Consider the following 22,914-nt stretch of genomic DNA (forward strand, 5'->3'; position numbering starts at 1 on the left):
AAGAAGGGAGTTTCCCATTCTATAAGTGTGCTGCTGGTTTCTACTGCCTAAGTGCAGCACCCTGCACTTGTCAGTATTGAAACGCATCCTGTTAGTTAGTCGAGGATTGTTCTTGGGACCAGTTTTACTTAATATTCTCATTAATGGCTGGCACAAAAATAAAAAGTGCTGATGACTCAAAGTTGGGAAGCCGTGTCAGTACAGAGGATGATCACTCAGAATGACGTAGAGAGAGAAATGGATGATCTTGAAAGGTGATCAAATAGAAAAGGGATGCAAAATGCCAGATCATGAACTTAGAAACTAATAACAATGATCTCCAGTAAAAGATAGGCAAGGAAATAACAAAGAGAGAGACTTGAGTGTACCAACCAATTATGGCATGATAATAATGAGTCAAAATTAAGACACCCAGGAAAGAGGATATGTCTGTAGGATGCATTGGGCTTGGTATTTCCAACCATTAGACACTGGAGAAACCTTGTCTGGCAGGTGTACTGTTTTTGGCACCTATGTTTGAATCTACCTTTCTTAAACAGGTGCAGAGAAAGGCTTCTAAGACCATCAGGAGAAAGAATAGTCTACCTGATGTAAAGAGACTAAAAGAGCTTGGCTTGTTTAGCCTAGAAAATGAAGAGTGAGAGGGCATGTGATTGTTGTTTATAAATACATCAGGGGGTAAACAGCAGGAAGGGAAAAGAACTATCTGAGCTAAAAGAAAATGTTAGCACAAGAACAGATGGGGATAAATTGGTCATGAATAAATTTAGGTTGGAAATTAGAAACAAATCACCAGAGTGAGGCTGTGGAACAACTTCCCAGTTGTTCTAGTAACCTGGGCAAAAATCCTACTTAGGATGGAGCTTGATGATAAGTTTGGGGGAGGGGGAGTGATGGAAGGAGAAGGGTATGATATGGCTGTGTGTGATACCAGAAAGCTGGATCCTGTGACTAGGTACATCCCCTCCAAGCCCCTTCTCCAAAGAAGTTGTAATGAAGTACAAAAAGACCTAAGTTTTTTCCATTGGAAGCATGTTAAGTCTGAGTTGAGCTTTGTTCCAGCGTGATAGTTCATAGACTATATACAAGTTCTCTTCCTGTGAACAGAGGTCAAATGGTGATTCCTTCTTTCAAAAACTTTAGTTATAGCCCCACCAGCATTCACTGAGGAATAATTCACAGAAGGTTGTTGCACAAAATAAATTGCTTGCCATAAAATGCTTTGCATTCAGACAACTTTTTTAATGTAAATGATTTAGTGTCTTAAATTGCCATAATGAATCTGCCTTGGAACAGGAGTTAATCTACTTACTAATGACTTTCTTCACTTTAAGGCTGACATGTTCCAAACAGCCCAATCAAGGAGCTAAGAAACAAGGAGAGGGATAAGATTTGGGGCCTTCCACTGCTCCAGGGTGTTTTTGACCCGCTGCCACTCGGTCATTTCAAGGCTAGCACACAGCTAGGGGAGGCCCCTCTCTGATTCTAAATAATTGAGAATTTACAAACTCATTAGAGCAGATATGAGACCCTATTTACTCATTGTGTGTGGGTCTCATGCAAAATGCCGTCTTTCAGAAATTACATGCCTCATCTCAGCTGGAGAAGTCCCTAGGATACAGACATCTGAATGATCCTTGGAGCTCATCCCAGTGGCAGGTTAAGCTAAGGAACTCCCACAGAAGCACTTTGAAAGCAAGGGGTGATAACAAGACATTATCATTACTCACTGAAGTGGAGTATCCCAGAGTTAGATGGAGGGGCAAAAGTTGTTAAGTACTGGTGAAATTTCTCTAGCAATTCCTTGCTGTGTGTCCAAATTACAAAGATAACATTGATGTACCTGAGGTACACCCGGGGGATAAGAGAGCAACTACGGAACAGACAGATATCAAGATCTGTCATAAATATGATGGCAGATTGGGCAGGAGAGGAATGTGCATGCCCATGGCAGTGCCTTTCATTTGGAGGGATAGGGAGTCCCCACATCTGAAATAGCTGTGTGGGAGGACAACATTTTGCATGATGACAATGTTCTTTATGGCTTATGATCCATCCTCATGGGGGAAGTTGGTGTGCAGAGATGTGAAATCAATGGTGGCTAATATAATGTGTACTGGCAGCTTGTCAATAGAGCCCAAATTCTTAAAGAATCGTTGGTGCTTTTCAAATAGGTGGCAGTTCTTGTGCTACATGGGAATAAGATAGTCAACATACTAAGAAACTCCCTCTGTGATGGTGCCAATGCCAGAGATAATGGGTTGCCAGGCTTGTAGATTTGGGTAATAAGGAAAACTTAACTGGCCTAGATTCCCAGGAGTTGGAAGCAGTAATCCTCTCTGGTGTTTTCAGAGGTAGATCCTTTAAGAGTTTATCTAGTTCCTCCTGGCATTGTGCCATGGGATCCTCTATCAGGAGTTAGTAAAACTTTGTGTTGGAAAGTTGTCTCAGCTTCCCATGTGTATGCTGCTTTGGCTGTAACAGCAGGGTCCTCCTCCCCTTCCTCCCCCTGTTATCAGCCTGTTGTAGGATAATATCCAGGTTTTTAGGGCTGAATATGGCTCTCCCATCCACAAGACTGAGGTTGTAATGTAAATATGTTGTTGCTTTTTGGCAATCTCAGAGTGGGCACAGAGCTGGAAACAGTTTTATATACAAGTTCAGAGTGAGGCTGCAGCCCTCAAATAGCACGAGGAGGACAGCTCCTGGACTCCATGCATAGGTCTGGCCTGTGGAAGGTTCATCACTTATATACCCTCGTGTGCTGGCTCCTTGTCATAGAAATATTCCTCGGTCTTGGCAGTGAGAAAAAGCCTTAAGTTCTCCATGCAAATGCATCGTATCGAGTTGTGCAGTATGCAGAAAGGATTGTACAAACACCCCAGCTGGGCTGAGAGTGTGGTTGATTATATTACCATGGTTTGTAGAATTGTTGTTGGAGCATGCAAATTTGGGAAGTTTTACCTCCTTATTCCTTATTGTTAGTTCTGCAAGTCTGGTGTTGACCTGTTCCTTTTGTCTGTACAGAACACTGATAAGGTGGTTTCTCAGTTTCTGGGAGAGTGTGAAACACAGCTTGTCGGAATAGGTTGTGTGATATGTAGAATGGAGTGGATTAGTCACCTGGAGTCCCTTGAAATTAATTCGCTTCTGTCTGGACAGCAGAAAGATATCTGAGCAAGTTTCTTGTGTAGTTTGCGTTCCATTTCATTCAGCTGAGTGTGGTGGCATACATGAGCAGAGAGTGATTTGACCAAGTTAATCTAAATTCAGGCAGAAGGCAGGGTAGATATATATCTTTTACAGACTAGATAAACAAGATATTTGAGGAAAGAAGAGCCAAACATGCAAAAGCAAGAAGAATCCTCAGGAAAAACTCCATGCTACAGTCAGGACCGTTAGATATGAAATTCACATGTGGTAAGTGTGGGGGTCTGGAGAATAGGAGTGGGTGCAAAAACTACCCTGATCATTCCAGCAAACAACCTGGAATTTCTGAAGACTGTGGGCCTTTTCCCAAGCATGTCACATTTAACAATGATGGACCTTTCATCATGGGTGAAGCCTTGGTGCTGCAAAGCTTTATCAAGCAAGCTTTGCACCAACATGAAGAAATGCTCATTTCTGTTGTTAAAGTCTTTGTAATGTGGGATGGACAGGCATATATCTCATCAAGAGCCTCTTACATTGCTTGGTGGTAACCCTATCTCTGCTGTAAATTGTCAGGCACATTCTGTATGTTGCCAAGCCTTGATCTATCACAGCAGCACCTTCCTTGTAGCATCACAAATCTCTGATATCAGCTCTCCATAACAGTAACCTCAATAGTTGATCTATCAACTCCAGTTTAGTTATCTGCTGACAGCACCAACTGGGGCTTGTTGGGGTAGTTACAGAAATGTCTTTCCTCATGCTGAGAGGAACTGTTCTTCTGTAAAGACCCTCTATTGTTGCTCTGAGTGAATTCTGTCTGGCACTCCAGGAAGGAGTCCTCAGCACACTGAAGTTCCACGGCCGTCGGTGGTCTTCCCAGTTCCACATAAATATCCTGCCCCTCCAGTCGGTGCTAGTTCCCCAGTCCAGAAATGGCACTCCATCTAATGAGCCGTTAGTCAATAATACCCACGGAAGTCATTGCTGTTTTGTTTTATCCACCTACTCCTGCATCTGCCATCGTATCTTGGTGTCTCCAAACTGCTCTGAAGCAGCCGAGCCAAATCCAGACGGCTGCATAACTGCCAATACATATGCATTAAATCATGTTGTATTCATGACTTTTATGATTGTAGCACTCGGTATTATGTCATCCACGATGTCTGATGACAGTTCAAAACCACAAAATGACAAGTGAAGTGTGGGATGCCAGAAGAGGCATCAAGAGACTTTGATTCAGTCTAAGTCCTAGAATTCATGTAGGTTGTTGTAGGCATCCCACAATGCACAGCATGAAAAATCTCAAAGCATAGAGCTGAGTGACAGAATGGGGCCCCAAATGCTGCTGTTATTTGAACATGTTTGGAGCTGAGCGTATTCAGTAATTACAGGGGAATTACCAACATAAACCAGTGTGGTCACAGGTTGATAGCATTAATGTGCTGCTTGTGGAGTCCATAAATGAATCTTATGTAACATCTTTCTATAGGCAGATCTTGAGAATCGACTGTGCCCTGATCTCCAAAATTTGGTCACTTTAATTGTAAGCCAAATCAATTGGGAGATAGAATTTAAAAAGAAAAATTAAAACAGGAATGGGAACTGTTTAAAATTACGTTATTAGATGCCCCTAAATCTATCCTCTTTTTAAAAGTGTCTTCCATCAGCAAGGATATGAAAATAGCTATAAATATCTATACATAAATAGCGGGGGGAAAGAAGCTGATTGTGACTAACATGAAACAGAAGTGAAGAACTGCGGAAAAGGTATACTGGTAGTAAGGTGACATGAGAAGAAATCTATGGCTAAAAAGAGTTAAGGGAAGCTAGGAGTTTCCTAGATATACTAGGTACAAAAGAACTCTTACAATCACTAAAATGAAATGGTATCATGGTCAATAATAACAGAGAAAAGGATGGAGTGTTCAATAAATATTTCTGTTCTATGGATGAGACAAAGCCAAATGACACATTCATATATGGTATTAATTAAACTCTTTCTGTTCAGTTAACTAGGGAGGATTTTAAACAGCAACCATTAAAGCTGGACGTATCTAAATCATCAGGTCCTAATAATGTACATCCAAGAGTTTATAAAAAGCTGGCTGAGGAGTTCTCTGGATCATTAATGCTGACTTTGTTGTTGGTTGTTTGTTTAATTAGTCTTGGAGGATAGGAAGTTCCAAAGAACTGGAAGAAAGCTAACGTGCTAATATCTAAAAAGGGTAAATGGGACAACCTGGGTAATTATAGACCTGTCAGCTTGACATCTCTTCTAGGCAAAATAATGGAACTGTTCGTCTAGGACTTGATTAATAAAGAATTAGACAGGATGGGGGGTAATGTAATTAATGCCAGTCAACACAGGTTTATGAAAAATAGATCTTGTCAGAGTAACTTTGATAACTTCCTTTTGTTAAGATTAAAAGTGTGATAACTAACAAGATTGATGCCTATACTTCTGTAAAGTACTTGACTTGATACTACACGGAAGTTTTTACTAGAATGATGCACAATAAATGTAGCACATGGTAAAAAGCATTTAAAACTGCCTTACTCAGAGGTTCCAAAGGATATAAATAAGTGATCATAATCAACAGACTGCATTTCAAGTGGGGTCCTTAGGAAATCCATTCTTAGCCCTGTGATAGCTAACATATTTATCAATGACTTGGAAGAGGAGCAAAATCATTGTTTATGAAGTCTGAAGTGATGGAGGGAGAAATAATGAAGAAGCCACTGATACAGTGGGTTTGGGATAGTTTGGCAGCTGGGAGGCAAGGGGGCTGTGGATGGGGGCACCAGCGAGGCTGGGGGTAGTGGTGAGGAGGGGAATTAGAGGAACAAGCAGGCCAGGGGGCTGTGGGGGAGGAGTGAATATCTGTGTTCTTAAAAGGAGACCCATTTTTTTTAATGGAATCAGATGGTTAATAGAATCAAATCACCATTTCCCAAAGTGATTCCAGTAAGAGGAATCCACTGTATTATGATTGTATTTGACAACAGTGCGGCTGCTGCTGGGATGCTATGCCTACCTGAGTGTTCATTATTTCAAATGATGTTGATGAAACTGCAAAAGGCTTGGAGAAGAGCCTTGAGAATGATTAAAGGCTTAACTCCCCCCCCCAATATAGTAAAAGATTCAAGACCGTCTGTCTGCTCAGCTGACCAAAGATAAGTTTGAGGAATGATGTGATCACATTCTACAAGTACCTACACAGGGAAGGGAAAATTGATACTAGAGGCTCTTTAGTCTAGCATACAAAGATTGAGCAAGGGCTAGTATTTTGAAACTTGAAGCTGAATAAAATCAGATTTGGAAATAAGGACTACATTTTATATAATACCTGGAGTAATTAACCACTGTGACAACTTACCAAGAGCTGTAGTGGATTTTCCATTGATAGAAATGTTTAAGTAAAACTAGATATTATTTTCTTCCCTAAAAAATGTTCTACTTCAGAGAATCTGTTTGGGGAAGTCCTATCTCTAGCATTAGATAAAAAGTCAGACTAGATGATCATACAAGACAAAGCTTTGACTAAGCCTTCAAAGCCTGCCTTTCTGGAGAAGAATTAAAGTTAGGGGCGGGGGGGGGAGGATTTAGATGTGGAGAAGAAGAAGTAGGTCTTTGGCATCCTGCTTCATAGTCCTAACTTATATTTTTGATACAAGTAACATAATGGGGTATCCAGTGGTTAAATTAATGTGCATAAAGTGTTTTGAGACTTAGGTGGAAAAACACTATGAAGTACCAACTAATAATGTTTTCCTAACTGAAGCTTGTCAAATGCTAAAATAAATTGTTACTTGGGGAATTTTTGACCCAGTAGATTGTGAGAAGTTCCTTGGAGGCTTTCTACCTCTCCTTGATGTGATGCATCTGCTATAAAATGCTGTTGCATTCCCTCCTGTCATCAGTTTTCAAACAGTAATTCATCCCTGTTCCTATTAAACACTAAAGGGATCTTAATCAACAGTAAAAGCCACAGCTTCCAGAATTCATATGTTTTTAAAAAAAAGTCTATTTCAACTTTTAGAAATGCAGGAAAACTTCATGTTGCTGGGGAAATTTGATACAAGGATATACTGTAGAACATAATACTTTCTTTTTTGTTTATATTGAGAACCCTGGTCTTGAATTTTCTATTTCTGTTGTGTTAACCTTGGCATATTATTTCACCATTTCAGATTAACTCTTTGAATATTTTACTATAATATTCTACAGCATGACTGTTCTTAAAATAAGGTGAAACTTCAGTGTGCAGTTCAGGTACATGGGCCCAATAGGGAAAAGTAACTGAATTCTGAACACCTGAAATTTGTTGCCGAACACAGACACCTAAAACTAGAAAGCATTCCAAATACTTTGGCCTTAATATACATCTGGTGAATACCACATTTCTTCATGTACATGTTACAAACATCCCAATAGTATAAATGGATCATACAGTAATTGGTCTTAATGTGCTTCTACATTAGTTCCCAAAAGTTTTTCTGGGGCAATTCAAAGGCCCTAAACCCTATGTTCCTAAAGGACTGCCTCCTCTCACATGCCCTGTCACAATCCCTAAGGTCATCCCAGAGTAACATACTACAAGTATCAGTATATCAAGTCTGCCTGGTGAAAATGCATGGGAGATCATTCTTCCCAGTTACTTCTCAGCTCTGGAACTTCTTTCCTCTTGAGGCTCACCAGAGCCCAAGCCTGGATATCTTTCAGAAGCTTAGTAAGAAGCTTCCTATTAGGGGAAGGCATTTACCAAACAGCTAGGATGAGATGTTGTTTACAGGGTCTCTGTCTATATCTTGGCATGCTAATTCCCTATTACATTGTCTTCCTTTTTTTATCACTTCCCTATTCTTAAGTTTTCTGTTTTCTTACTGTAAGCTGCCCTGAGCCTTTGTTGGGGAAGGCGGGATACAAATCAAGTAAATAGTATCCTTCGTGCTGCAATTTAAGTCCATGGCATTTAAAATACACCAAATCAAAATGCCAGGATTTCACTGATCAATTCATGTAAGGGATTATATAACACAGTTGCTGTATAATCAGTGTTTCGGGAGATCCTTTGCAGTACTAAATTTACATTGTTAGATGGCAAGTGAAGAATGGGGCTTCACATATTTAACCACTTGCATGTGTGGGACTCCATCTAGCAGCGAGTCATGAGCCATCTGGTTATACTACTGGATATTCAGAGTGTGTAGAGGAGGCTACTGCAATTGGGTGATGTCCCATGAGCAAGTGCTTTGAACCATGAATGAAAATTGTACAGATCTGGAAACTTTCAAATCTGCATTACAGCTTTCATGTCATTTCTTCTCTGTCAAGTATAAAACTGAAGGGGATTCTTTACATCTGATCTCCAATTTTAAAAAGTTCTGCTTTTGCTCTCAGCAAGAACAAATATTCTTTAAGCAGGAGATGAGTTGGTTTTGTTCCCAGGACTGTGCAGCCTCACCATGGCTTAATTTTAATCAGTATAGTATGAGAGGTATAAAGGGTGCAATCTTGTGTATGTGTGCACACATGTGTTTGTGTGGCTAATGTTTTTTTCCTAATCCAGTGAAGGTTTCAGTCATTCAGTTCAATGACTAAGGATGAGTTTCTACAAACCTAATAGTATTCATGTCATTTCGTGAGAGTTTCAACATGCACTACAGTTCAGAATTGGAGTCAAAGATGTTAAACCCGCCTTTCTCAAATAAACCCGAACTACAAAAATCACTGATAATACCTTGTTAATGAGAGTTTTAACATGTCTGAATGGGGCAAGCTGGGTCTCATACTCTTCCATGTTTAGTAAATGGGCTGGCAAAATATGGTGCGTGTACACCCCATAATCATACCATACCACTGTTCCCTTACTGCCTGTATGCTGGACTTCAAGAAGAATTCCCCTGTTTGTGGTAGTCTTCTCCTCTGAGACCCAGTCCTGTCTATACCTGTGTTTGACTCATGCTTATGCAACTCTGTTCCTGGAAGAACCCCTTTTAACTTGTAGCACCTTCACTTTTTTCAAATGCTACTTTAAAACCCACCTCATCAGAAAATCCTTCTTCTTTTTTACATTTTGTGACCTCATAGCCTTTCCTGTTTTCAGCTGTTGCCCCTTGCCTTATCTTATTGAGACTGTATGCTCCTCAAGAAAGAAAGTGCTTTTACCCTACTCTCTGACCTGCCATGCAAATATATCGCATTATATAGATTGCTAAGTTGAGAACCTATTTAAATTCATTTTGTTAAAATATTTTTAAACAAGTTGCAATCATACTTTTCAATTTTTGCATTCTAAATATATTGCAGTCCTATAACTATGCTCTCGTTCAACAGCTTTGCTTCATTTGTTCTGTTTACCTAGTTGCAGGTCATCTGACTGCTGCTCTCTCCTTGATTGTTGCTGGCTTTTCTGAGATACACAGGAAACATTTTCCTCCAGTGGAACAGACTCTTTCAGGCCGAGTTCTTTTGGTTTCCTCCATGCCTTGTTTCCATCTGGCTCCTCAGTACATTTTACTTGGAGTAGCTGAAGCCCTGGTAACTCCCACCTGTAAGTAATGTAATCAGTAATGTTAGAACATCTTGAATCCTATCACAGAATGACACAAATTCCACATGAACAATTCAGATGACTGTCCTATACATTTTTCCACTCCTGGCTCTCTCTTCCATAGACCTTCTGACCAGATCTATTCCTCACCTGCACTGAAGGAACTTAATTTTTCTTTTTTTGCTGTAGTTCACAATGCTCAATAATGTCCTGTACAATTTAGAGGAATAAAGAATTTGACAATCCTAGCCAGACCATTGGTTCATTAAGTCTAGTAATCAGTAGATTCAGCAAAGCTGATAATTTGACTAGGCTAACTCTCCACCCCTTCCATAATTTACCTTCGTACCTGTGCATTGGCTAGACTCCACAGGTTTCTTTTATACTGAGAAGCAGGAGATTTGAAAATCTGTATTGTTTTAGCTTGCACATCTGCAAATATGGTTAGTATTAAAAAAAAAAAAGTATATAACCCTCATTTTTAAACCCAGTTCAAATAATTGATTATATGACAACCTTACACAGAGAATTCCACAGCATGAATGTATTTGTTCCGAAACATTTTCAGAAATATTCAGATATTATATAAGGTTTGGAAATAACTTGTATGTAACAACTACCATTCTTAGGTGCTAGAAAATGAGGGTCATGGTCTGTGACTAAAAAGGAATTTTTTTCTAGTTTTTATACTTAGCAGTTCCATAGCACCACTTCATCCAATAGATCTTAAGCACTTAACTAAGGCAGGTATACATGGTTTCTAGGTTACAGGCTAAGTACAACAGAAAACAGTGACCTTCACTACTTAGTTTAACAAAGAGAGGGTTAAGATGTGCCTGGATCATGGTCTATATGCACCTATCAGAGAGAAAAATATCTGGTTGCAGAGAGCTCTTTAATGTAGTACATTGAGGCATTAGAAGTTCCAGTTCTGGAAAATGAAAATGGGTGAATTCAAACTAGAAAGAAGGCTCAATTTTTTTTAGTTTGTGACTAATTAACCTTTAGAACAGCTCACCAAGGGACATAATAAATGTTCCATTTTGTGAGTCTTTTTAAATCAAGGCTTCCATGTCTTTCTCTTGCCCTACCAGGAATGGCCTCGTGATTATTCTCTGGTCTGTGTTATGCAGAAAGTCAGATAACATAAGCATCATAATCTCTTGTGGTGTGAAGAAATATGAAGTGGGATTAAGACAGAAATGTTTAGAGATGTACATTAATTCTGGTCATTTCAATTTTTGAGTGCTCAAGATGAGGGCTTGGTCTGATATGCTGAGTCCCTATGGCTCCTGGAGACATCAGTACTCCCATTAGACAATATATTTATGTCCTATACATTGTTTTGCTGCAAGACAGTCTTGTGGTCTTATCTCTTCTTACTTTTAACAGATAGATCTGTTGCCAGGCTGACTTCTCTATGTGAATTATGTTAAAAATCATATTTAAAAGACATTAATATGGCAAAAAGTAAAGATCTTCAATTGAAGACATGCTAGCAAGTTTTCAGTCCATCCTGTGTACTACATGCAGAAGAGGACTTGTGGGATGTATTCAAGTATTTAACTGTCCCAGTGCATATCCACCAGACAACTGAATGAAAATTTCAGAGGTTTCTGAGATTTGGCAAACTTGATATTCATTAATTATTTTTTAACTTCCTAGGCTTTTTATAAAAAACTGAAAAACCATTGGTTTAATGTTAAGGAAGCTTACCTTTGTTTCATCAAGGAAAGAGCTTCTATAGGGTGAAAAAGAATACATAAGCAGTTATAACACATCTGCAACATTATGACGTATTCACACCCTAGTTTATCCTGCAGTTAGTTGTTCCTGTACCCATCTTCTAAGAGAGTATTTCTGTAGAAATGACTATACCAAGCATGAACCAAGCAGCCCACAGTGGCCATTTTTATTCCAAGGTGCAGAAAAAGGAGTAAAATTAGGAAATGATTATTCCTTTGTTAAGGATGCAAATCCAGTGATTGTATTTACTGTGACTGCAATGCAGTTCAACATTTTCAGTGCTCTTCTAAATCCTACCATTTGCCCTCAATGTTGCAAAGTTCAACCACTCTTACAACCAAACAAAGAAGCTGAGTTTAGATGTAAATTGGGTTGTAGGCTGCCAGTTTGATACAGTATTCCTGCTGGGATCAGGTTAATACAAGCCCTGAATCAGTTCAGCAGGAAAAAGAATTCTGCAAGGAATCCATGGCTACCTATTGCTTTATTTAGCAATAATTCTAAAAGTGTTGTTACAAATTAGTTCTATGTGGCAGTGCCATTAGGGTTATTTATAATCTCAGAGATTGTGTGGGGTAATTTCAGTTCTGCAAAGAAATATTCCTGTGTTGAGTATTTGTTGTTTGATGGTTTATAACGCATTAAATTTGTCAGATCTTTAAAATACTAAAGTATGTTTCAAATGTTTTTGATAGTCATGGCTAAAGACCTGAAAAGATGGAAAGCAAAAACTAGAGCAAGGATATATAGAAGCACGAAGAAGCATGCCCACCCCTTGCTCATAAATCCACACATGGCAAAATCTAAACTCAAGACAATGTAGGTACTTTAGAGGAAGGATCTAAGCTAGTTCACATTGGCCATCAGACCTGAGGGGTGGTGTTGTTTGTTTGTTTGTTGTACCTCTCCAAAAACTTTGGGGTACACACAGTAGGGGAGAGGAGACTGCTCTGCTGCAGGATTATGCTGGAGGAAAGGGGGTATTGGTAGCTCCTGAGCAAATAACAGCCTGGAGCAGTCACCTCGCCTAACCCTTCATATTTGTTCTTCTGTAAATACTGTGCTTGCTTACTGTGACGGTTTTGTTAAACAAACAGTTACCAGTTCTGCAGTGTCTGATGCAGTAACCAGCTGTACTATGCCATGCTTCAGTACTTCCAAGTACTAAAGCACAGTGACATGTAAACAGACTCTTTCTGCCTGAGTGTTTCAAAGTACTTTGCAAATGATGAGACTCATAAAAATCAGCTCCATTAATTAAGAGATATATTGGGGATCACTTCATCCACTGAAGAAATGCAGTAGTCTCCATAGTGTAATGATGTAGCTGTTCAATAGCTCACAACAACACTGTGGCTAGGTACAGGTACAGACATTCATAGTTTCATAGTTGGTAGGGTCGGAAGGGACCTGAGCAGAAGGCCTAAGGTGGAATCATTGTAAGTTGCACGGTTTTCTGTAAGCAGCGTAATTTAGATCAGTACTGAAGAGAATGTATGTTCACTCTTTGGTGGGGGGGAGAAAATCTTAGCTCAGGTTCCACCAATTTTAAACCACTCTGTGTGCACCAAACTTCTGTTCTGTTAGGGATATAAACTGGTTTCTGATCACTTATACCTGTAAAAGTGTAATGTCTGCATCTGATCTCTGGGAGAAGCTAAGAATGCAGTATGCAGTTGAAACAGCAGGAATATTTTAGGTAAGTGGGATGCAATCACCTGAGCTGAATTTGGCTAGGATATATGCTTATTGCCTCTCCTCTTGGCTTAAAAGTGGGGGTGAGAGAGGTAGTTCCATTGAAGATCCTAGGGTTTGTCTACATTGCCTTTTCAGCGTCACTGGACTTGCTATGAAGTCCCTGCCCACTCCCTCCTGTTCTATGTGGGCCGACTTCCAGAAATTGGGCCATTTAGCTGCTGTAGAAGGGCCCTAACACATGCAAATAAGTGCTCTCAAGACAGAGTTTGAGAGAACTCTGTGGGCATGCTTAGCAGTACACTAAGGCAGATAGATGGTCTTATTTCCAGAATTTGGTATGGGTGGAGCTGAGAGCAAGTAGGGCATGCTTCTTAGAGGCACTCTGGGGCTCGACATGAAGGCAGTGTACAACACAAAAGTGTTTAGATTTAGGACATTGGCCTTATAATTTCTCAAACTACAGTGTTCCATTATAGTACATCCTGCACTCAATTGACCTTGTCTCCCCTCTCACATGGACATCCCCTTGACTCAATTCTACTTTCACTGTTGACTGCGGTAAAAGTGCCACTCAAAACTCAGTTTTTTAACCTAACTTTTTTGTTCAAAACCTTCATTTGCACTTGCCAATTAAAGATGGGGAGGGGAGTGATTTGAATAGTGATGATTCATGTAGCCAAATGTGAAACTAGGATCTCCTTTTAGCAGCTATCTAATCATGAATTCTTTCCATGAAGGTTGCAGCAATCTCCAGTAAGGAATAGAGATGGGACAGGCTGAAAAGGAGAGACCTTGAGCTGATAAAGCTGGATACAGAGGGACCTCAAAAATACATGATTAGGGAAACTAGAGACTTTAGCCACAGATGAAGAGTGACACCAAAGAGAACAAACAGCTAGAGAAGAAATCTAGGAAACAAATTCTAATAAGGCAGAAGTCTGTAACTAACAGTAAACAATCTGGTAGATGACTTCATCTTCCTTTTCATTATGAGAGTTAGTTTTGCTTAATGACAACAGTTTTTTCCCCCCATATGCACCAAAGTGCAGGAGAAAGTAAGTCCCTCTTTTAAATTTGGCTAAATCACATGGGCTCACTTCCTGCACCCTTGTCATAATTGAATGTTAATAATATTACAAGCTTTCAGTTTGGTTTACTTGACAGTTTTGTAGTTATTCTAGGCTTCAGATTAAAGGTACAACTACTTAAACATTGTAAAAACAAAAAATACAAGGCAGATGATCAGCTACCTACCAGCGGGCGGTGACTGCCTGTTAACGCAACTTTTGGTTTGGAAAGAATTCAGGTCACTGTTAGCCAAGATTTGTATTTGCATCAGACACATAGGTATTTCTAACATTCCCAATGCTCCTGGGAAGAGCTACTCTTGTGTAAGCCCTGACCACCCACTCCTGCCCATATGTACCAATCCCAGAAATGAGTGTGTAAAGCTGTTCCAGGGGTGCTACCCACTGCTATTATCACATCCATGGTTTTGAATTCTTTTACTTTCTCCTGCCTCTGATCACTGTGCTAGGAGCAGCAGGGTGAGCGTTAAAACCCACAATACCATTTCTGAGAGGCTGGAGGATCAGTGTTTACATTAGGGGTTTTGGGGATGCGAGTAAGGGAAAATAAAAAAAAAAATCCCGAAGAGGCATCTTTGCCCATCATCACTGGGAACATTTATGAAGTTGGAAGACATTTAGAAAATATTAATATGTCACACACATTCAAACACCATTCCAAACACTAATCATAAGAGCCTTATCTACACTAGTACTCCCATTATTGCTAATGCTAACAGAGCTGGATTGCTGCTGGAGCCAACAAAACCCTGTAGAGATGTTTCACTGTGCCTGTTTCCTTACTTACCGTGTGAGGTTTTAGACTAAGCTGTAAGAGATATTGAAGTGGTTGGATGGAAAGTGCTATATACATGGAAAGTATTATTTTAATGAGGTGACTGATACGGGGTGCTATAATGTTCAGTTAAAGTAGCCTTAACTTAACTCAATGCCCCATTGAAGGGGTACATTCTAATAAGTACATCTGCCTTCCATAGTAAGCAGGTTGCAAAGTATATATGAATATGGTGAATGTAGGATTGGATTTTTGTCTTTCCCAAGTAATTTCATTTCTATTTTACCTTTCTTCTGGCCAGTCCAGTGACCTTTTTAACTTGTACAACTTGTAAACTGTCTTTTCCAAAGGTTCCCTGCTGTCATTCAGGCTTGTGCCAGATGGAATTCAAGGGATCTCCATGCATTTTTTAACCCTCTTCAATGGAGCTGGCTGTTTTATGGGAGCTTTCATTGTTCAGACAACATATGCAGGCTCTCAAGGTAAGGAATGTGCTTGTGCTGTGTACTTCTGAACACAGTTGTCTAATCCTATTGACTATTGATTTGGGGAAGCATGTAACAGCATACGAGTAGCTGCCAAAGTTTTATTGATTTGCTTTCACAATTAAGATAGAATTAAGATAGGAAATAGACTTGCAGCTGTATTCATCAAATTTTAATGAGTCATCTTACTTTTGATAGGTGGAGTAATTAGAGAATGCCATCTTGCGAGGAGCCCCATGCATTCTTTTCTGAAATCATGAAAAATAAATTGGCCATCAAGCATCCTTACCCGCTAGAATTTGCAGCACACATATACACGCACCATCCATGTATACTTAGGAATAATTTAAATAGCTATGAAAACGTGTTCAGTACTTTAGAAGAGGGTCAGAAGGAAACATGAAAGATAAGTTTCTCAAATATGTATTTCCCTACCTCAATATAGGTTTGAGGGCAAGGAAAAACAGGTTAGCCTGACATTTTTCAATGCTGGTCAGGGGATTTAGCCACAGAATCCCAGGTCCTTAGAGATTCTGATTCTCACTGATAGCAGTAAAACTTAGGAACCTAAAACCTTTGATTTCAGCCATAGAGCCTCTGAAATTAATACGATAACTCTTAACTAAATGCTGCAAGCCTACACTGTGCCATCTTTAGTCAAGAATAGAACTTCACTCTGCGGGTATTTTTGTCAACCACAATTGGAGGCGTTTCATTTTTCATACACAACTTCTACCCAATATACCAATATTTTGCAACAAGATATTTTCCCAGAATTTCCATCCCACTCAGAAAAGTACAAAAATTCCCAGAGAAGCTATTCTTATTGTGTGTTTTGACCAAATTTTGCAGATTGAACCCAGTATTTATTGTTAGTCTGAACTGCTGGATATTTCTCTGAGGTAGGATATGTTGCAGGGGGAATTTAGCAGGTAATTTTATTTTATTTTTTTCCTTTTTACCTGATGAGCTGTTATTAGATGCAGTTCTGTATGTAGGAGTTTTGTTTTATATGTACATTTAAAAAAATGGGAGTGCCTTAGAAGCTAGGTGTTCCTCTGTTTATACCTACAAAATACAGGTTACTGTGTTTAAAACATGAAGTTCCCCACACTGCTTCATTTTCATAAACGTGGTCATTACCACCTTACAGAAAATTACTCTTTGTTTACATTTTGCTGCTGCTGGATCTAATCAAAACAAACCTGTAATTTAAAATAGATGCATATTTTCAGAGCTGTATTGAGTTTAAGTTGCATTTCTTATAGATTTCATCTGGCGGACAGTGCAACCAAAAAGTGTATAGCAGTGAAAATATATGTTAGGAGATATTAATCCAGAGGTGGGCAAATATTTTGGCCAGAGGGCCACTTGGGGGTTAGTATCCTCCCCCATCCCCCCCACCCCAACAGCTCACCAAAACTCCCTAAGAGACTCCCATGCACGGCCACAGGGCTGGGGTGGGGCCACGGGTGGGAAGGGAGCAGCATCTGGGAATGGGATGGGCAAGTGGCGCCGGGACTGGGAGTGGGATCAAAGGGCAGTAGCAGTGCGGGGCTGGGGCCCAGGGAAGAGCCATGATCTGCTCCTTGCTTACCCCTGCAATGGTTTCACAGGCAGGGGTGTGCAGGGAGTGGATCACAGCTCTGACCTGGGCCACAGCTTTGTGCTGTCATCACCCAGCAATCCTGGGGTCCCAGTGGAGACTAGCCAAGACCTGCACGGGCAGGGCACATGACTGGGTGGACAAAATAAGGATGCAGGTAGGTAAGGAGGCACTTCCAGGAGCAGGCAGGCCCTACCTGGGATCAGGATCACTGAGCAGTGACAGCAAAGGGCCGGGGTCCAAGGCAAAACCATGATCCACTCCCTGTACGCCCCTGCCTGTTTTTCATTCACGGATCTGTTCCGTGGCCAGGGCTGAGATCTTGCAGTGGTGACCACATGGTCCAGAGCTGGGGCAGAGCCACAATCCACTGCCTGCTTTGTCCTGCCCAGGGCATGTGGGCAGTGGATCACAGCTGTGCCCCTGTTTGTTTCAGTCCACACTGTCACCACTGCAAGATGCCAGCCCTGGAGCAGCTCCCTGCCCTGCCTGCCCCTGGCTTAGTCACTTAAGTCTTTCATTTTTATAGGAGTTACATGGCTAAATCCCCTAGCTACCTTTGAAAAACCTCAATCCATATTTTTGCATCCATTGTGGAAATTATCATTCCCATGAGTGAATGATGCACAGCTACTCCAAATGACTGCTCCACAAAGATAACTGTGGTTTTCAGAAGTGGGTCAGTTAAAGTTTGCACTCAAAGGTTTGATTACTCAGAGATGAAGTCTTATCCCAACTTTAAGTATGAGAAACCGTGGTGAGAAATTAAGGGAAAATCTCCTCAATGGAATCCTGTTGTCCTTGTCAGAACCCTCAGATATGAGACTTCCTTCATCTTCACGTGAGTAAGGTATTTCCAGTGTCTCAGGATTTCATTCTAAAATGAGCTTCATTGGAAGCTCTTCTACTGCATCCTCTGTTCATCAAGACCAGTTTGCCTATTTCCGGTGACCGCTGCTGGAATGATGCGTTAACATTTACATTATCTTTAAACTCTTGAATCTCTTGTCACTACATATTTAACTGCTGCAGTATTTGCTCCTCACTTCAGCCAAATTTTGATGATGATCACCCATAAAATGGGCTAGGCTTGTTCATAAAATGTGCAGACCTTTTGAGCTGAGGATAGAGTAATACTAGAAGATAGTGTTTTGCCTGGTTTCAAAGGGAAATGCTTTCAAAACTTAGGTTGCAGTTCCATCATCGTTGCGCTGCTAGTAATAATGAAAACAAGGTCCCTTTTTCCAATCTGTTTCATTTCATCTGCATGATTCGACTGGTTGTACTAGGCCTTATACTGTACTCTGATGTAGTCCTTGGTCACTTTCCTTTGCGCTCATATTAATAAGTAACACAAGAAAAGTAGTCCTCTTTACTTAAAAAAACAAACAAACAAAAAAACCCTCTCCCCCTCCCAAAAAACCCCTTCAAAAACTTCCAGATCTCTGTCAGTGTGGCCTCCTTTAAATGTTAAGAGCAACTCAACCAGTGTCAGTTCACCAGCATTGATGCCAGCCATGCCTCACTCCCTCAGAATTTTAAGCTCTATTTTTAAGGCAATCTACAGAAGTTTGTAAAACAACCAATAGATGAACAAGTCCTGGGATTTGGGGAAAACACAACAGCTTGAAATGGATGTTTTTAAACCTACTTAATCAAAGAGCATTTAGATTGGGTTCTGATGACCAAACTCGTGCTCTGTTGCAATTAAGGGGTTGACATGTAAATCGTGCTGTTGTAAATTGTGGCAAGGTTCATCGTAAGAATGTTTTGCTACACAATGTGCCATAGGTCAGAATTACTGAAACCTAAATTATTTTGGGGTCCCCTCATCCCTAATTTAGATGGAATCTAGACTCTTCTGAAGTCATTCAGGAGATACATATTTTATCATCTTGGAGGATCTAATTATGTGAATTACACTGCTGGGCATGGAAGGTGTTGATTAAATTACTTAAACCTTTTTGGATCATGCTTCATGTCGCTAACTTACAGGATTTTATTGGCAAAGTTGATCATATATCAGTCACAGAAAGTCTAGGCTGCATTAATCATTTTTACGCATCTATGGAGGATGGTGTGAATATGATAAAATAAGACTTTTTGAAAACTGACGAGTGCAAACAGATGACGGGTGACAGTGATATTTTCAGTACAAGCTGGGAAACTGATTTCTTTTGGATCTTTTACCTCTCCTAACATTTTAATGGAAGAGATGCAAGACAAAACCTGTCCTCCTATGCTAATCACTTCAGAATAAGTTTCTCTATAAGTATTAATGTAAATATATGATAGGAGAAGAGGGTCAGAATGTAGGAAATTGGCCCAGATTTTCTTTCTGCTGTAATCTTTGGTACGAATTTTCTCGCATATGGGTTCTAACTTATTGTGTGATAATAAATACCAAAATATGAAACAGCAAAAGGATGTTTCTTGCAGTCCAGATGGCAGTGTCCACTGATGCCTATTTAATAAATAACAATTGAAAGCAGTATGTACTGGGGTTTAAACTGAGGAGTAAATACATCCTATAACAAGATGAACTGACTGATGGAGATCTCTTAGATTTTAAATTTCAAGGTGAAGGACTAATGGTGATGTGGTTCTTTGTTGTTGTTGTTATGTTGTTGTTTTTTCAAATGTATGGCCTTAGTAACAGGTTAGAAGTAAGTGTCCAGGTTACTCACTTCACTTTACAAGAACAACATCAACTTTTCTCTGTGCCTAAACAGATCTTCTGAATTCTGTTGGGATGATGTTATGATGGTCCTCCTTCTTCCTGGCCATTTTGCAGGCGCAAGTATCAGGTCATCCTTGAATTCAGGATAGTCCAAGGACTACCTTATGCCTGAGTTTTGCATACAGTAGGAAGGCAACAAGCTCTCCTGTCCAACATAGTCTTTACCTGTCTATATTCAGGGCCAGACTCCACCTCTTCACTTTTATTTGTTTTTAAATATGGCCTCCTATTACTGTATTATCTGAACTTCTTCTATAAATAATTCACCTAACCTAAAAGGAAACATTCCTTACAATATGAAGAGGTATCTTTATTATGTTCAACAATGTGAATTGCCAATTGAGAATTTTCATGTTGGAATAATCTAGGAAACAATGGAACTGTGTGGTGTGAGCCTAAAAAGGCCCCTGACATACTTTGCAATTAAGGTACTGTTAACTTGTCAATTGTACCATAAATATTAACCCTGCCACATATTTAAGGAATTAATGGCATGACAAAATGGGAAACGGGCCAGTAAAATAGTCCTCAAAACGTGTAACATTTTTGTGGGAGGTTTTCATCACGCCTTAAATTGAACATGTGTAAGGGTAACCAGGGCTCATTGAAGTTTTCTGGTGCAGTCCTGGATTTGGGGCCAACAGTCAGCTGTACCAGAGTGTTGAGCTGGCCCCTGTGTGTTCCCAGGACTGGAGCTGATGATCAGCTGATTGTTGGCTTGTTCAGCTCAGTTTGCTACAGGGGGAGCCCAGGATTATAATCCCGAACTCCCACTGAACTGGCAAATAGAAGTGGTCTGACTAGGATCTGATCTATGATCCCAGAATTGTGCTTTCTGCCATGTACATGTGGCATGGCAAGAGGCATGATTATTAGAATAAGGAATCAGATCCCATTGTGCCATCGAATGAACATGTACCAGAGGCCTAATTCCCAATGAACAAGTAACTGCAGGACAACCCCCATGACTTCTACTTTTGTTGTCAAATCTAGTAGAAAAACCACAGATTAGCTCAACATGGACACACCAGTGGATCCAGGCATAGATACTGTAGGCCATCAGTGTCCAGGGTATTGGGTCATATTTTTCCTGTGATTTATAAGACACTTGGCTTCCACTTAAAATAAAAGTGTAAACTAAAAACAAAAAAGCTATTAGATTATCTAGATTATCTAGGTTTAGAATAAAATCTTGAAAATATAACATGACTATAATTCATGGAGGGATGCCTGACTTTAGACAGTGTGAAACAACATCTCTTAGCTGCCCCTTGCTACTCAATAGTTTTAGCTACAGTCCCATTGCTTTGAGAGTCCTAGAGACACATCGTAATAAATGGCTTTGGCTGGTGCAAGTGGAAAAGGAATATACTGTAAAACTTGTACATTTTTCTTTGGGTTTTTTTTTGGGGGGGGGTGGAAAATTCAGATTTTTCTCCCAAAAAATCCCTCCCAAAAGTTGTGTTTTGTTGTTCTTGTTCAAATCAGATACTTTCCATGGAAAGGAATTTGTTTTCATTGAAATAAAACTTAAAAACTGATTTAACAGATTCAGACTGCTGCTAATGCTGCACTGGTACTTTTCAACCAAGAAAGCCTTCTAATACAGTTGAGGACCTCCTTTTTATCAGCCAAAGGAAGGGAAGGGAGCCTCACTTCTGCTCCCACTTTGAGTAGAGCTGGGGCTATGATCCAGGAGCAGAGCTGTAAAAAGTGAAGCCTTTTCCTGACTTGCCTAGGGATCCGGAGTATTTTATTTCAGTCCTGCAGATGCAACTTAATTTTTTTAATCTGTAAATTTAAACCTAATTCTAGGTTGAAAAAGTTTGTCTTTTTGTGCCTTCATTGTGTTGATGGTGACTTGCACTGTGCTCTGCATGTGTCTGCATGGGACAGTTGTAGGGCTTCTGAGAGAACTCAGGCACCAGAAGCAGTCAAAACCGTATTAGCCTGGTGCTCCACCTAGGCTGATTTGCCCTGCTCCTAATGCAGATATAGTGTTTCTAGTATGCAGTTTAGCCCAGATTATCTCTAAGCAGTGCTGGGAGCTCTCTTCTGAAGGCCTCATGGGAGATCTGGGTCTGGCTACTCTTGTCTATGCTGCAGCAATGGCATGTCGTGGCATTAAGGGCTCTGTTCACACCCTGTCCGCCTGAGTATGCTGGTGTTCTCCAGAGCTGGGAAGTTCACTAGTGAAGCTGCTATGGGTTCATCCCCAAGGTCTGCTTGCAGGCCAACTGAAAGTTTGAAGGCTTGAGGAGGGGCACAGCAACCACACAGATGCATTTCTGGTTCAGAGTATGTTTGCATATTCAGGTGAGCAGAGCATTTTGAGGCTCCATCATCCCCTTGATGTCAGAAAACACCACTGCTGTGATATAGACATGTTCACTGAGTTAAGTGCTATCCAAGATCAAAATGGAAAAGTGGGGTGGGAATGGGGAGAATGATCAAGTCCTTTTTCTCTGGGTCTAAGTCACAGAGAAGGTTGGGGCAGGGTACAGAATGGATCCAGGTCTCAAGTCTTAGTCCAATATCCTATCTATTAGCTCATGCTGCGTGACAGTGTACTTTTGCTCATAAATAGAAGGCTTTTATCTCCAGCACTAATTATATGGTGCCAATCACCAGCACTAAAGCAATCTTGAGGTACTCAGTGTTTAGACTCTTCTTTTGGAAGCAACAGACTGTAATGCATAGAGGTAGAACAAGAGTCTTTTTTTTTTTTTAATAATTCAGTAGTATTTTAAGTGCATATTTTCTGTTCAGAATCTATTGTAAACTGAGTTCCATTATGCAGCTCCTGCTGCTCATATAGTTAGACCAGCAGATGTAAATAATCTAACAGACAGTGTGAACTCTGCTTTGACAAGCTGTAGTACAGAACCCCATGCTTGCTTTCCCTGTCATCAGATGCACAGTCTCTCTTCTTGAGTTCTATCGGCCACTGGGGGATGTAAAATGAAAAACTGCCTGATTGTGAATTATGACAGTAAAAGTTTATAAGCCACTAAAATGAAGTTATAGTACCTAGGAGCTCAGTCAACTGACAATGTTAAATGATACATT

At 40.2% G+C, this 22,914-nt stretch overlaps 1 protein-coding gene across 1 annotated transcript in view; it reads left to right on the plus strand.

Annotated features, from left to right (window-relative positions):
• Positions 1-22,914, plus strand: part of SLC15A5 (solute carrier family 15 member 5) — a 50,457-nt gene that overhangs the window by 23,486 nt on the left and 4,057 nt on the right. The window contains exons 7-9 of the mRNA XM_019543880.1: positions 8,265-8,297; positions 9,519-9,707; positions 15,365-15,496. Coding sequence (XP_019399425.1) covers positions 8,265-8,297; positions 9,519-9,707; positions 15,365-15,496 — 354 coding nt within the window. The remainder of the gene's footprint in view (positions 1-8,264; positions 8,298-9,518; positions 9,708-15,364; positions 15,497-22,914) is intronic.

The sequence above is a fragment of the Crocodylus porosus genome, unplaced genomic scaffold (assembly GCF_001723895.1).
Source record: "Crocodylus porosus isolate Cpor-Errol unplaced genomic scaffold, CroPor_comp1, whole genome shotgun sequence".
Classification (NCBI taxonomy): domain Eukaryota; kingdom Metazoa; phylum Chordata; order Crocodylia; family Crocodylidae; genus Crocodylus; species Crocodylus porosus.